General features: G+C 39.5%; 1 protein-coding gene across 1 annotated transcript; it reads right to left on the reverse strand.

The window, feature by feature from the left end:
* Window positions 1-2,328: 2,328 nt before the first annotated feature.
* phf8 (PHD finger protein 8) lies at window positions 2,329-13,979 on the reverse strand. Its single transcript, XM_072696677.1, has 22 exons — window positions 13,658-13,979; window positions 12,031-12,383; window positions 11,865-11,950; window positions 11,490-11,613; window positions 11,216-11,376; window positions 10,955-11,096; window positions 10,619-10,805; window positions 10,353-10,515; window positions 10,108-10,195; window positions 9,323-9,429; window positions 9,022-9,113; window positions 8,727-8,816; window positions 8,153-8,461; window positions 7,851-7,942; window positions 7,583-7,755; window positions 7,398-7,483; window positions 7,170-7,288; window positions 6,620-6,969; window positions 6,415-6,510; window positions 6,214-6,323; window positions 5,746-6,121; window positions 2,329-5,386 (listed from the first exon to the last, which is right to left on the reverse strand). Exons 2-22 carry the CDS (start codon window positions 12,126-12,128, stop codon window positions 5,298-5,300), a joined length of 3,138 nt encoding a protein of 1,045 aa, XP_072552778.1. The 5' UTR covers window positions 12,129-12,383; window positions 13,658-13,979; the 3' UTR covers window positions 2,329-5,297.
* Window positions 13,980-15,955: the final 1,976 nt, after the last annotated feature.

A 15,955-nucleotide genomic window follows, 5' to 3' on the forward strand; every position in this document is an offset into this window, starting at 1 on the left:
ACGTGATTGTTTTTGGGCCATAACCGCCGCAGCATTAGGCTCGGTCTCGAATGGCTCCCTGCTAACTACTAGTGCACTAGTGTGTGAGTTTTGGCGTTTTGCTTCTACAATTGCATATTACAAATATTGTAAAATATGTCGCGTATAGTACAACTGAATATCAACCTTTGACATATTTCTGCGTTGTTTGAGTACAGTAGCCGTTATTTTAGTCCTACGTAGTGCACTACGTAGGGAGCAGGGAGACATTTGAGACTCAGCCTCGGGCTTTCAGCAGTAGGGATGGGTCAAAGCGCTATCTTTGTTGTGTTTTCTATCCGATACCAACTGTGTGATATCTAAAGTGAAACCCAGCCAATGTTAACACACACACACACACACACACACAAACACACACACACATGTCACATGTCCAAATTCAGTTGCTTTAAGTTACACCCATTGCTGACACAGATGTGCAAATACACACACACACACAACTTAAATTAGTCACTGTAGAAAAGTACTGCCAATAGAATAGGACTCTCTGAAGCAGATGAACATCATCCTATTTGGCACTATGCCTCATAAAAGATGTGGGCTAGAGGGGTATGACGGCCTCCAGCATTGAGCTGTGGAGCCTTGAAACTGTGTTCTCTGGAATGACAGTGCTCTACTTATCTAATACTTTTGTGATGAGTTGGGGAGTTTGGGATGAGTTGGGTGGTGATAATCCGGAACATCCTGATCTCACTAACGCTTTTGTTGCTGAATGCAATCAAATCGCCACAGCAATGCTCCAAAATCGACCCCAACAGAATTGTTAATATCTTTCATTTTAGGAGAAACATTGAGTGTAAAGGCAGGTGTCCCAATACTTTTGTCCATACCATGTATTTAAATCTAGACATCTGAAACAACTTAGATGACACTTTTTTTAAGTCATTTGAAGTAAGTGAAGTAAAAACAACATCAGACTTGCATTTGTGATGCAGCGTCTTGCAGTTAGTTGTGTTATATAGGAATTCTCCAGTCAGTCTCCTCCCCAAGAGGTGAAATGCCTCAGTTAGGTTAAGGTTAGCCTGAAACTTTACACCGTTTCCACAGATGAAGTCCTCTGTTATGTTGACAGTGTGTTTTGGTCATGGCCGTGCTGCATAATGAAGCTCTTTGCATAATGAAGCTCTCTGCAAACCTCTGGTGCTACCATAAAGAGCTCCATCACTAATAAAGCTCAGCAAGACTGTTCCAGAAGCAGCCATGCAACAACAGGCATGATACTACCTCCACTATGGTTTTATACCATGAGCAGATCCTTTGTTTCTCCACATTTTGGTCTTTCCACAATTTTGGTAGAGGATCATTTTGCTCTCTCAACCTCTGTAGCTAATTCCAGTCAGGCTTTCCGATGCTCACTGCTGATTATAGGTTAGCGTCATGTACCATGGCTTCTTTCTCTGAGTCTTTTATGAACAATGAGTTCACCTTCACCTCTGCACTGTGGTGCTTGGTTTATTCTTTTGAAACACAGTCTTTACAGGCAAAACCCAAGGCTCAGTAGAGCAGGCCTTTAAACACTTAAACAATCAATGTAGCTGGAGGAATCTGGACAGCAAGAAACACCTCAGTCACTTTACAGTATTTTTACTTAATACAAATGGGTTCAAGTAAAAGGTACCATGTTTTTGAGTTGTTTGAGTTTATAGCAAAAACCGAAGTATTGGACTTGCTGTTCCAGTTTCTTTTTAGGGGAGACTGTCTTCTTCTGAAATACCTTTAGAATACATGTTTTCCTGTTAGCACTCTACAACTAAAAGTATTTATTGTTTCTTCTGAAATTAAGGGGAAGTTTCTACTGTCCAGGGAAGAAGGAGTTCTACTAGATTTTGCTGTGAGGATTTGACTGTATTCAGTAATAAGAACATTAGTTACATCAGGATAATAGACAATAGTCATCATAAAATGATCCCAACTTTAGCCCATGTCTGACATTAGGCATGGTGCCAATAGAGTCTAATTCTCCAGAGAATCCTATTCTGTAGACAGCACTAGACAAGGATTAGACAAGCTGTTTGTGTATGTGTGTGTGCATTTGCACATCTGTGTCAGCAATTTGTGCAACCTAATGCTTAAAATACATTCTTTGGAAGGTGTGTCCACAAACATTTAGACATGTAGTGTAGATCACACAACTGAAAAGGTGCATGCATGATTTATCATTCAATCATGTAAGTGTTGGCCTGCCTGAAAGCTACCTTATTTACCTGTAATGCATTCCCAGTTTGCCCTGATTTAGAGTTGCAAATAAATTCATAAATTCAATAAAGAACAAAACTACAAGCAATAAAATATGTTAAAAAATATCTTTAATTGAGCTTGTTTGAAAAAATCTGTTCATACCTTTCAAATTATCAAACCAAATAGTGTAGACAATAGCTGGCTAGGACAATGTCAACATGTCTAATTTTCAATATGCAGTGGATCCGTGTTTAGCGTGCGCATGAAGTGGCGACACTACTGTTGATGCTTTCATGTATTCCATCAAAAATGATATTTGAGATACAAAATAAACCCTGAGAGGAACTGTGTGAAGAAACATGAATCATTTTTCAAGACAAACTTAACACACAAGAAAACACTTCGAAATGTAAAACACGTACATAGATCAAACAAAATACAACAGATGTGATGACAGAGAAGCCCAAAACTAAAATTCAAATGGGAAGTTTAATCGGTCTTAAAGGGCAGAAGAAGAATACACCTTATCCTCAGATTGACTCGAATGACCAAACGCACAGTTTCCCCCCCCCCCCTCATTTTGTCAGAAGTATCTTTTTGAACCACGTAAACGTTGATCAGATAATTAACAGTTGGACATTTGGGGAAGCCAATTACACAAAAGAACATGTTTACACTTGCCTACTCATTATTTTTTTGTCATACTAGCCAATGGAGGAGACCTAAAAAATTAAAACAATAATAAAAAATTAATCCAGATTTAGTACAAACATATTCAACCCCTCTAGACAGAATATTAAAAAACAAAAAAAACAAAAACAAAAAAAAAAAACACTAAAATATCTGGAGGGGTAGAGCAGATAGTGAACAGTAATGAACTGGCAAAACTATAGAATACATTAACTTCATTATCACCTTACCAATGTCATAAAACATCAACCAAAAATAACATTTACCCTATACAAATAAAAAGGTCTAAACAGCTCGCTGTTAATCTCTCACACATTTCCCAAAACATTAAGGTATCTTTGTACAAGATGTTAAGAAAGATTCAAATGCAACAAACCTTTCCTTGTAGCTATAACAAAATTACACCGATTATGTACACTAGACTTTAATACCCCCCACCCCCCAAATCTGTCATGACACTACACTAATTCCATTTTAGATGCATTACCGTTTTACTAAAAAGGTACCACACCACTCCTGCTGAAATCAGCTGGCAGAAACTACATTTAAACAAATAAATGGAGGCAAACAGGAAACAAAGAGCAAGACAACATCGAGACATCCTACCGTCCGACCGTGCCGAGTGACTAGAGATGTATATTTACAGAGCTGGAACACGTTAATCAGTAGAAATACATTATATGACTATGATGAAAACAATACATTAAAGCAAACAGTGACAAATGAGCACTCGCTAGAACCTAGAGCAGACCAAGGTGCTGAGGGTACAATCCAATTTCCTGTTTACATTTCTTAAGCTAGCCTTAAATCACCTGCAAACAAGCATCACCATCAGTCCTGGATTACTACCCATTTTTTTGCGATAGGAGCACTGACCACATGGTAAAAGACGACGGCGCTGGCCAAAAGCATTCACAGTGAAATATGTATGTATATGTGAGCGAGTATGATAAAGACCTATGTCAGACATAGATCCTGTTAGCAGGACTGCTTACTCTTTAATTTTGGACCAGAACTGCAAAACAAAAGCAACATAACTTTTTCAAATGGTAAACTTCCACATGTTCTTTTACAACATTACTACTAAAAGTGACAAACTTTTAACGTTTAAAAGTCAGGTGTATTCAGTCTTATACCTAAAGTCACAATCAATTTCAGATGTCTGGTTTTGTTGAACTAGTCAACAACGACAAACAATATATAAAAGGTAAAGGAATGATTCTTAAATAAAACAAATTTACTCCAACTGTAGTGACTGAGGTTTTCTTCTTCAGTGTTGCACGGAAGCTACCAGACTAATATATTGGAGACCAAAATTGATGACTCCCTTCCCACTCCTGCTTTATTTTCTGAAATTGCTGATTGTGGCTTTTAAAAGGTCTTCTCAAGGTTTGTTAAAAGCTTACAAGTTAATTCATCCAATGCATTTTACACATAAACAGACAACTGAGAGCCTTTCAGCCTGACAGAAGCTTCTTTCCCCTGGTAAACAGAATCTATTTGAGCAGCATTCTCTTTCTGAATTTCAAGAAATTATGAAGGTTTCCTTTACGTTACCCTTTCAGGGACAGCATTGCATTATATAATTTGTTAACAGTCCCAATCCAGCTTTAGCCTTCATTACTTTAGTAGCGGTGAACTCAACCACCCATGAGATCCTTTGAGCTATCTGAAGTCAGTACAACTTCCCTGTGGAACTGAGTGGAGCCAGTCAGATTGGTTATTTGTGTTACATGCAAAGGAAAAAGGCTGCAAGTCTTGCTTCATTATATTTCTACCATCACTAGACTTGCTACAGGAAAATGCTGCTCACACGCTTAACACACACTTCTGCTTTCTCCAAATTCCTCTGTACTATGACTTACTGCCCAAGTGATGATCACTTGGTAACTGAACCACTGCTACTCTAGAAATAACAGGGCTTTACAATTAACTGCAACTGCACCTGTAGGGGCCAAATTTAGAAATTGATCATATACCATTAATACATACCAATTATGTAGCCGAAACAGTAACTTTACTGAAGCCATATCCGCACTAACCCCTTAAGTGCTTTGCAGCCTTTAGTTATAGTTTTACACGCAAACAGTATGTAATAACAGATTAACAAAGAGAAACAGATGGCTAAAACGTTAAATAAATGAGTAATAAAAAAAGCATGCTAAAAAGAGGAGGTATTGAGCTTAAATGATAATTAGCACATTTTACATGAAAAAGTCACAATCACAAGAGTAAAAACAGCCATGCCACCCTTTGTTCTCTCACATTCAGTCAGACAGTGTCCTTTTTCTCCCGTCTTTTACAGCCAAGCCATTCTGTCCTAATTTATCGCTTCCATTCTCCTTTGCCCCATTTCTTCCCCACACATCACTCTCTTTTCCAGTGTCCTCTCACAAAAGAAGCTTGCCATTGCGGTGTATTTTCAGAATCTTTCCCAGTCTCTGTTTAGCTGTGGCAAGTCCTTTCTTTGGACGTTTCCCTATAAAAGAAGACAAATAACAATGGGGTACAGTCGATACAGACAAGCCCTTTTGTTCTGGCAATGAATGGAAAACCATCTTATAGTATCTTATATAGTGGTGCAATATGCATGCTAGTTTTGGGTACAATGTTGGTGTGTCCCTATGTTAAATGTAAGTCCTTTAAAAACAATGCAATGTGATTTCCTGTAATATGGAATATAGAATAATGTAGAATAAAACAAGGAAGCACCTGGCCTGCACTGCTGTTTAGACTTGACATGCATCCAAAAATACTACTAACGTCCACAATTCCAAATTATAATATAAATAATTTTTAAAAACTTAGTCTTTTGAAACCGTGCATTTGTTTTTTTACCTTGTCCGGCACCAGCAGACCCAGGACTTGCCAGTCCAGCAGGTGAGGGTGTAGAGGGTGAGTAATTGCTGCTGTTCTGTGGAGAAAGAGAAGGTCGTCTTGAGGTGAGAAACACCCCTGGGGCCATTGCAGCACTTCCTCTGGGACCGCCTGGGCCGAAGGGTCCAGCTGTGTACTCATGGTCCAAAAGGCTGGCGGAGTAGGCCTCCACTCTTCTTTCCTCTGCGATGCAGTCTGCGGGGGGCTCAGGAGGCAGTGAGGGGGACAATGGGCTGGAGTCTGCCGGCAGTTGAAGTTGGGATGCTGCTGTATGGGCCTTCTCTTGAGGGACCTTCTTTTTTGTGTATTTTCTCTTGGTTGTGGTCTTCTGTTGCTCCTAATATCAAAGGAAGAATGTCAAATACCCCACGTTTCACTTAAAAGACTGCATAGTGAAAACCTATCCCTGCATTAAAGCATGGTGCTCACCTGCTGTGCCAGTTTGGCAGCGGCGGCAGCGAGCCCAGTCTCTACTGATGCCACCCTGACACCTTCCCTCACTGGTCGCTCCTGCTTAGGCAGGGTGGGGGTTACTCGAGCTAGAAAGTGTGACAAAGACTGGGTCACTAACGTACTGGCATTCTATTTAAATCACTACTAAAATAAAATACTTTTAGTACAAGCTGGTACCTTTTGGGCTCCATGGTGTATCATCCCAGTTCCTCTTTCTCTTCATCTTGGACTTCATTGTGTGGTCCTCCTCATCTGACTCTAATGATGGGTAGACTACATAAAAGAGAAATATCCAAAAAACGATAGGAGTCAAAGAATAGAGTCAAAGATCTTAGGAGTACCAACAATAAAGGTGTTAGGGAACAACAACTTCTAAACCCACCATACTCAGAGTCTTTGAAACAAGTTCCCAGTGTCTCCTGCTCATCAGGACTCTCTTCTTCACTTAAGTGTCTGGCAGGCCTTTTGATGGGCCGTTTGCCTGGCCTCTGAATAGTGGCTTTCTTCTCACCCTTCTTCTGAGCACCACTCACCCATGCTGCTCTCCTGCCCTTTTCATTCATGACCCTCAGCCCCTCTCCCCCTCCGGACATTGAGATAGGAGAGGAAGAGGAAGAAGATGATGAAGAGGAGGAGGATGAAGAGGAGGAGGATGATGAAGAAGGGGGATTGGCCATGGACAGCATGCCCTGGATGGCGTCACGGGTGCTGGGAGAGGCTGGAGCCTCCTCGCTACATGATGAAAACAGAAAATTTAGAACTGAAGCTCCTAATAAATACAATGTGCTTTTCCCGTGTATATCAACGCTTTCAGCTTATGTACTGGTACATCAATTCAATTCAATGGTTCCGTAAAAACATACACATTTTATCTGTGCATCACTAACCACTAAGATGTTGGAGGCAAGAGAAGGACATGGTATATTCTGTACCTGAGTGCTGGGTCCAGGCCAGCCACCTGCTTGCTGGCCTTGAGTAGGTCCAGAATTCCTCCTGCTCCTCCCTTTACCCCTTGAACAGTGAGCATCTCTTCATCTGTGGTGTAGTCCTCCTAAGGGACGCATATAAACATAAGGTCATGCCTAACTATAATTGGACACATAGCAATTGTAGCACTATAATTATGGAAATGGAAATACTACATGGTCTAACAGGTTTACCTCAATATCAAAGTCCACCTCCCCCGGTTCTCTGACTCTGTGTGGGTCTGTGCATGGTTTTGCCCGAGGTAGTTTCCTAGGAAGACCTGTTGCATAAAAGTACTGAGTTATATCTCCTATCTAATCCACTGAAATGTCTTCTGAATTATATAAAAAGTGAAACCAAAAAATAGGCCGGATCCTACCAGCTAGTTTCTTTTTGCTGGATACAGCTGGCCTCCGTCGAGGGGGAGGACTTTCATCAATCTGAAGCTCATCTTCTGAATCGAAGTCTGAAAGAGCTGAGCTGCTTGTAAGAGGCTGAAACTGAGCAGTGCGTCCAGCTCCATTAGCACTGCTGGAGCGGCCCGCCTTCTTCCTGAAAAGACAGCGAGCATGAGAGAGTTACATTAGAAAAGTCACAACAAAAGACATCTACATTACTATAGCAGAGCTGAAAGAAACCACTCATACCCTTGTATCTTGCCATTGGTCAGGACCAGCTTGAGCTTGCTTTTGTTTATTTTCCCTTCAAAGTCATCTAGACAGGCACCATGTAGGTCCATCTTTTGTAAAAACAAACACAATCAAGAACAAACTACAATACATCAAATCATTTTCCAAAACAATATTCCTGTTTTTGCTAAATAATAATAAAAGAAAATGGACTGCAGAGAGTACTTTTCCTCAAGCGCTGAACATATGAGCAATACAAAAACAAAAAATGAAAAAGCACTGATTTAAAGAAGGCCAGCTTAAATTACAATATAACTCACCTTGCTCTTGTTCTTAGTTTTATTTCCTGGCTGGAATTTCTTGAGGGTGTGTTTAGTGTGAATCTCAAGCATATCCAACTCCCCTGCCTCTGTCTTCATCTCCTTGACTTTCTGGCCCTTTTTCTTGGGTCCTGGAGGGCCTAAACCCCCTCCTCCAGCCACATCCTTAGGTTTTGGGCCCCTCTTTTTACCTGGGGGTCTGCCAGAGTTCAGAGGAGTAGTTAATGGGACTTTGGGATGAGGAGAAGGAAGGCCCTGTGAACCACCGAATGGAGCCCCACTTCTGCCAATATTCTGCTGGAAGATATCCTGACAGGAAACAAACATGCAAATAATTGAGTAAAAGCTGGATTTGGATTTGCATTTTTACCTCAAACACCCTAGGGGCAGGTTTCTCAAACAGAGATTAAACCTCATTGTGATCTACATTACAATCTTAATGGTATTTCAACATTTTAAAAGTTCTGTCTAGCCCATAGATAGGCTTCTGGGTCTGGAAAACTGGCCACAGATGTTAAAACTCTGGAAAAGCAAATTGCTTCCAGATAAACAAATAAAACAGAGTGACATTCACCTCCACAAGTCTTATCTCTTTAGCCAGATCCTTCACCAGCTGCTGTGTCTTTATAGTTTCTGGGATCTCATCCTCATGTTCAGCCAAGGACTGAAAAGCAAATAATCACCAAATGTTCCAGTAAATTCTGTGTTGAATCTGAATGTATGCCTTTAAATAATATATGTGAACATCATCATGGACTGGAATTTGCTTCGAAGTTATACTTATGTTGCATGCAGAATGACTTCATGTCACCCCAAAATGTAAATTATGTTTAGACTGACGGTATGATTGTCAAAGATCTTTAGATTACCTCTTTGCGGGTCCAACTTCGGAAGGCATTGTTCAGAGCCTTGGCTCCATTAACCAGGTAAGAAGCAGGATGCCGACGATTTTCCCTTAGACCTACAACAAACACAAAGAAACTAGGTTTGACTTCATTAATTAACCTGTAACGCTATCAGCAGTAAAATAAAGCCTCACTGGAGGTTAATAACACACTCCTATTGTGATAGCGTGTTCATACAGATTGAATAACAGGTAGCAATTGAAATAGATTTTTATGTTTCATGACTTCTGAATACATATTAAAAGAAACAGTTGTGAAGCATTACCTCTGAACGTGTCAAGCAGGTGCTTGCCAACATACCAGCACACTGTCTCAAAGTTAGGAAACTTAAACAAGTCTGCTGTGCTGAGTCTCTTCTCTATTTCGTAAGCCCTGACAAAGACAAAAGAAAAGAAACAAATGTTAGCAAAAAAAAAAAAAGTTCATGTTTTCCATACAAACAATAGTAGTAAGATGTTGTATTAATTTTACAATTTCAAGGTCACTTTACAGCACAAAGGAAATAAGTAAAAAAAAAAACAACAAAAAAAACAAAAAAACAACAACATCAAAAAAAACAAAACAAACAAACTACAAGACAGAGGAAGGACAGAAGTATTAATCAGGTGTGATTTGAAAGAGGAGACAGAAGTACAGTCCTGGAGAGATTGGGGTAAGGAATTCCAGAGTTTAAAGGATCTGCTGACAATAGTGGCAAGTGTAGTGTAAGGGACAGTGAGTAAGCTGCTGTCTGAGGACCTGAGGGTATGAGAGAAACAGTAAGGGTGGAGGAGCTCTCCGCCAGATCATGAAGGGCTTTAAAGGGAGTGGAGAGAATGTTAAACTTAATGCGTGATGAGATTGAGAGTGACGTGTGCAGATTTTCTATTGTAAGTGAGAAGTCTGGTCACTGAGTTTGGAATGTATGGAAGCTTGCTAATGTAGGAGAACAGCAAATATAGTTGGGAGACCAGTAAAAATTGAGCTAATGTAATCCATATAGGATAAGCACATACATCATAGTATTCCTAACATTCAAACAAAACAAACAGGTGAGCAGAAACATCTTACCTAAGCTGCATGTCTATGTTGAGGCTGTGAAGGAAATTTCCACCAAATGCCAAGCAGTCAACAGGGGTGAGAACTGCATGGATCCAACCTGGAAAAAACAGCATTACAAAACAGTAAGATGTATGTTTTGGATTAAAACATGTTCAGATCTTCATACTCAACTGTACGTCTGGACTGCATACCGAACAATCACTGCAATAACTAATTAATTACCAACAACGATACTGTAAAGGACAACTGCATACCAGTAGGGATAAAGAGAGTGTTTCCTTGCTTGACTGAACATTTGTAGCACATGTCCACTTGGTCCCCAAAGAAGAGCTCATTCTGATTGGAGGAGGAGCTCCAGCGCTCAAACAGGGCCAGATTGGCGGGTGTTGGGCGGATCAGGTAAAAGATCTTCTCACCCTGACATAAGAAAATCCAAGATTCCAAAATTGTCACCAATACCAGTAAACAAGCTAAAACTTTCTTTTTTACCACGTACTGCCATTAAATGAATGTGCCTCACCCGCAGCACATGGTACCACACAGAAGTCCCGCCAAAATCAATGTGGAAGTCTGTGTAGCTGTCCTTCACCCCCATTAGGCAGTACTTTTGCACATTTGGCCTTTCGAACACAGATTCCTCTGGCCAGAGGTTTTCCACCCATGACAATTTCCTTACAATCTTTGGTGTCTCTACCAGGTTAGACAACCTACAGGCATACAGAGAGAATATACAGCATACTGAGTTAGTGGACAACAGAACACAACACAACTTGAAGGTATGCATGTTCAGTTAATGATCAATTCACATATTCACGGTAAAAATACACCAATTAGTTAAACATGCAACAAATCTTACCTAGTATCTGAAAACTCCAGGCTTATTACATTGAGCACTCTGTCTCGGTTTGGGCTGTTATAGTATGTGACAAAATCCCCAAGTTTCATCTTCAGGTCTGCCTGACGGATCACGTCGATTACGTCAATTTCCTTGTCAGTTCCTAGTAGACAAAGCATTTTTTCAGCATATGATGAAGTGTACATTGGCTGATAGCAACTTTCAACAAATGAAACAATACACATCATGCACATCATTTGAAAAGCAAGTAAGTGTGTTTACCAATATAGTGCTCAACATCAGACACAGAGAAGGATGAAGGGGGCAGACTCATGCCCAATCCATCCCGCCTCAAGACCAAGACTGGGACACTGAAAGAGCGCTCCTCGAGAAAGTCAACTGTGAGTTGGGCTCCTGTTGGCTTTAACAGGACTTCATCGGCACTAAAACGAAGATCAAAATCACATATGACGAATGAGCCTCTCATCACACATACACACACACACACAACACTTTCAATGTTATATATCGATTTTATCTAAATGGCAAAAATTACCTTGGGAAGGTCCGGCTGCGTAACTCTCGAACAAACTGAGGACTCCCAGTCTTCACGGGCCGCCCCGACTCTCGTCCACTGGCTGCAGCATCAGTCTGTTTAGAGCTCCCACGTCGTTTACGCACTGTGTCAAGTGAAACAATGCATACCTTTACATGACAGAACAAATTAATTTCTTAAATAGTGACTATGTAAGCCTAAATACTGGGGACAGACCTTAAAATAACAACAACAAAGTAACTAACATGTTTCACAACAGCCCCAGCTGTACCCTAGAGACCCAACTTACTATTTTTACTATTTTAAAGTCCTTTTAAAAAGCATTTAAAGATCACTAAGACAAATAAACAGACTTGGACAAAAGGAGATACTTACTGACAGAAGGTCCATGTGTCACTTGACAGTTAGGGCAGTGATACAGGTCAATGTCTGCTGACTTGTCTTCTTCCACTCCAACACAACTATAACAAACCATACGTACTGTAAGACTTGTGAAAATCAGTACAGAGTGAGGTATGAGATTTAAACTCATCACACTTACCTTCCATGAAACCAGTCCTGACAAACATCACACTCTATCATGAACCTTGTGACATCGTAAGGGAGTCGGCACAAGCAGTACACAGGAACAGATGCCATACTGGACTTGTGGGAGGACTACTTGAGCAGTGGAAGATAATAAGTCTTAAATTTTGATCTCTTTTCAGCCACCACAGTGTACAGAGTGGTCCAGCTCGCTGGTCAGCAGTAAAACTTCAGTCAGCTTTGGTCTCAGTCACATTTACTGCAATATGTCAGACTGTGGAAGATGATGGCAAGGCCGACAACACAAATAAAGGCTTCCGTCACCTCTACAGTCAAACTCGGCAGCCAGCGCAGGCCATAATCTGACACCTGTTGAAACAGTGATGAAACTATTCAGGGACAAATCATCCTTGTACTGTTAGTTTTATATAACAAGCACACTTTAATTAATTCATGCCTACTTTAAACACTGATACTACAAGCCCAGATTGCAAGTGACCACATGCCTTGATTAGATTAAATGACTAAACTGTGAAAGTAGATTAATCCGATCCAAGAGGAGAGTTTTTGCAAGCTCAATGTAGTTATGATTACCGTACAATTCAAGCATATGTAAGAAGATGCTCAAAAGTTGCTATATATATATATATATATATATATATATATATATATATATATATACACATATACAAGTAAGTACAAGCCATGCCTTGGTCACATCCTGTGCAGTTTAATGACAGCTAGCCATCACTTAATTGCTTGTTTGATTGAAGCCCAATTGCTTAAGTGCTCAAACTATGGAAGTGATGATAATACTATAATGTATTGCAGAATATATTGTAAAATTCAGCTATTTTATAAATATTTGTAAATAATAAACACAGACATGTAGCACATCTTGACATAGCAAAACATATGCATAACATATCCACAAATGCAGAAACACAGTAAAGATGCAGTTTAAATATATTTAACAGACCCATTTTTGGCCATTTTCATAAACTGCAGTTGGATATTTCATGAATACATGTTTAATATGCATTTGTTCCATATAAGGAACCCAAGCTACATTAGCTAGTCTATGTTCAATAGTGGCAAATCCAAGGATAGGTATAAATCCACTCCGGGAATTCGTTCCTGCCGCCGGGGCAGCTCAGCTGCAGCTGAACCGCCTACGCAGTAGCCACAAAATCCTGGGGTGGATTCTCACTTCCTGGACCTGGACCTGCCACCCCTGCCTATGTTTAGCCAAACACTCGCAATGGCTTTTTGCTCAACTGTATCCATAAAACGTTCATTATTCGCCCACAATGCGACTAGACGTGCTGCAATAGTTACAAAAAAGGTAAAAACGCCCTGGGAGCGGTGCTTTTTTGTAAGCCGTCCATCTGAGCAGCTTATAACACAGTTAGCCAACATGCTAACGTGTTTACAGCGCTGCGCACTAACGTTAGCGGATCTATTTATCAGCTAACTTTAAGTTTAACGTCCAAGTTAGCCGTACAGCTGCTATATCCCAGCTACCAGTGCTAATTCTGATTAACAGCTATGTAATAAACATCGACACGTTGCACTCAGCGCCATCGCCCGCTTCCAACCAAAGCAGACAAAAGACTTCGCGCAAAGCCGCTGTCAAGTCTTACCGGGTTTAGAGTGCCGCTTCTTGACCGCGGGCCAGGCGAGTCATACCGGTTGGGGTCCTTGGGAAAATCCGAGGCGGCGTAAGGCCTAGTTTAGGAATACTAAGCTGCTTTCCGACTGTGGTGTTTGCATTGTTTTTGTTGTTTTCGCTCATTCAGAAACGTGAGTTAGTGACTAATAAGCGCAAAGATACGACATAAGGCGTATCAGAAGAAGTGCAAAGCTACAGCTCTGTTCAATTCCCTACATAAACATTGGCGGTGGAGAGTATCCATGTCAACACACCCGAGCAGCGACCACTGTCTGCAGCAGGGGGAACAAGATCAGCCCAGCTACATTTCGGATTAACGGGCCTGGGCTCCCAACTAGCCCTCTGTCCACACTGCAGTCAGATTTCCCTCTGAGAAAACTCAACCATTTGATTTAAAACATTTTTGCAAACCAGTAGTTGGTTAATTAAGACCACAGGGCTGATGTTGGGGGGATATTGGAAAGCTGGGGCAACTTTAAGTGATCAATAATCCTGAGTTCAGAGATTTCTCCCTGTCTGTGATTCCTCCCAGTGCTAAAACATTGACTACAGGCCAATGTGGGGTGAATATATCAAACAAGTGGGACAAGTAAACTTTAGGTTTCCTTATGTTATGTGTGTGTGTGTATATATATTATTTACTTAAATGATCAAAATCATTACTTTTTGTGATCAATATTTTATAAACAAGTTAACACATTGATCACAAGCTCTCTGTTGAGACGCCCAAGATATGCATACATTAGATACCAATAATAGTGATGAATAATATAATGAGAATAGTAGTGAAGAAAAGACATGCATATTAAAGCAAAAAAAAAAAAAGTAAATAAATAAATAAATGAACTCGCTGTACAGGATCATGTATACCAAGGATCATTTAACAAACTCATATAAGTTAACAAACTGCTCTCATTATTTTAACAGTTTCTCAGTATTTAACCAGGACAGTTGTTCTTTTCGCCCATTTTTGTCCTGGCCATTATACATCACAGAAGAGTAATGTCCCGAAAAGAAGTAGTCCAAAGAAGAAGTGCAGGAATGGAGGGATCAAAAAACATCACTGAATTCAGAGACGTCTCTGTGTGATAACTCACAGTGCTAAAACAGTGATAAACACAATTATCAAGACTACAGGCTGATGTTGAGTGAATATTGATTAGGTAGGAAACTTTAACTTGCAGATCAATCATTTCTGGGAGATTGGAAGACTCCATTAGTAAACCTGGGGCAAGATTCACTAAATTGTTCCTTAAAAAAACAAAAATAAAAACAAAACAAAAAACAATACAGATAAACACAAAAAAGGTAAACACTAAGTATACTGTGGAAGAAAAGATTTGAATACATTTCTTAGTGTTGACCTTTTTTGTGTTTATCTGTTTTTGTTTTTTTTGTTTCTCATTTTAAGGAATTATTTAGTGAATCTGGCCCCAGGTTTACTAATGTTACTAATTAGTCCAATCCCCCAGAAATGATTTTTATTTTTATATTCAAATATATATATATATATATATATATATATATATATATATATATATATATATATATATATATAAAATTAAGTATGTTTTTAATACTTGAATATAAAAATAATGTTTACATTCTGCAGATTCCTGCAAAATTATCATTTTGTGGGTCCAATCAAACCCTATATTGCTCAAAGCCTTCATTATATATACAAGATGAAGTTACATACTCTTGAAAATAGAATGACACAAACCTAAAGAAAATAAAAAGAAATACCATAATATTGTGAAACTGACAGAATCTTTTAAAAAAAAACTTTTGCTTTGCCCAGAACTAGTCACTACTTAGGGGCTTGAGTTTAAAATAAATAACTTTTCTGAAACACCACAATGGAAGCTATATGAAAGTATACTATATACGTGAATACAGAAATGACTTATTACATAAAGTATCACCTACACCTAAGACAAATACACATACAGTGTATCGTAATTATTCTTTAAAACGTACAGCAGTGTGTCCTCAGTAGTGGATTTATTTATTTATTTATTTATTTATAATTAAACAGTCAACAACATGTTATTTGACCAGATGTGCCAGAATTGTTGCATACAGATGTGTGTACAGTGCATAAATGTGACCTCATTGTAAATATCAGGCTGATGTAACAGACTGTCACACAGCTTTCTGTGACAACAGATGAGCAGCTAGTTTACTCAAATAGTAAAGAGGTGAACAAAATACACTCAACCTATTGCCAATAGAATAGGACTCTCTGGAGCAGACAAACATGAACCTA

The sequence above is a fragment of the Salminus brasiliensis genome, chromosome 14 (genome assembly GCF_030463535.1).
Source record: "Salminus brasiliensis chromosome 14, fSalBra1.hap2, whole genome shotgun sequence".
Lineage (NCBI taxonomy): Eukaryota > Metazoa > Chordata > Actinopteri > Characiformes > Bryconidae > Salminus > Salminus brasiliensis.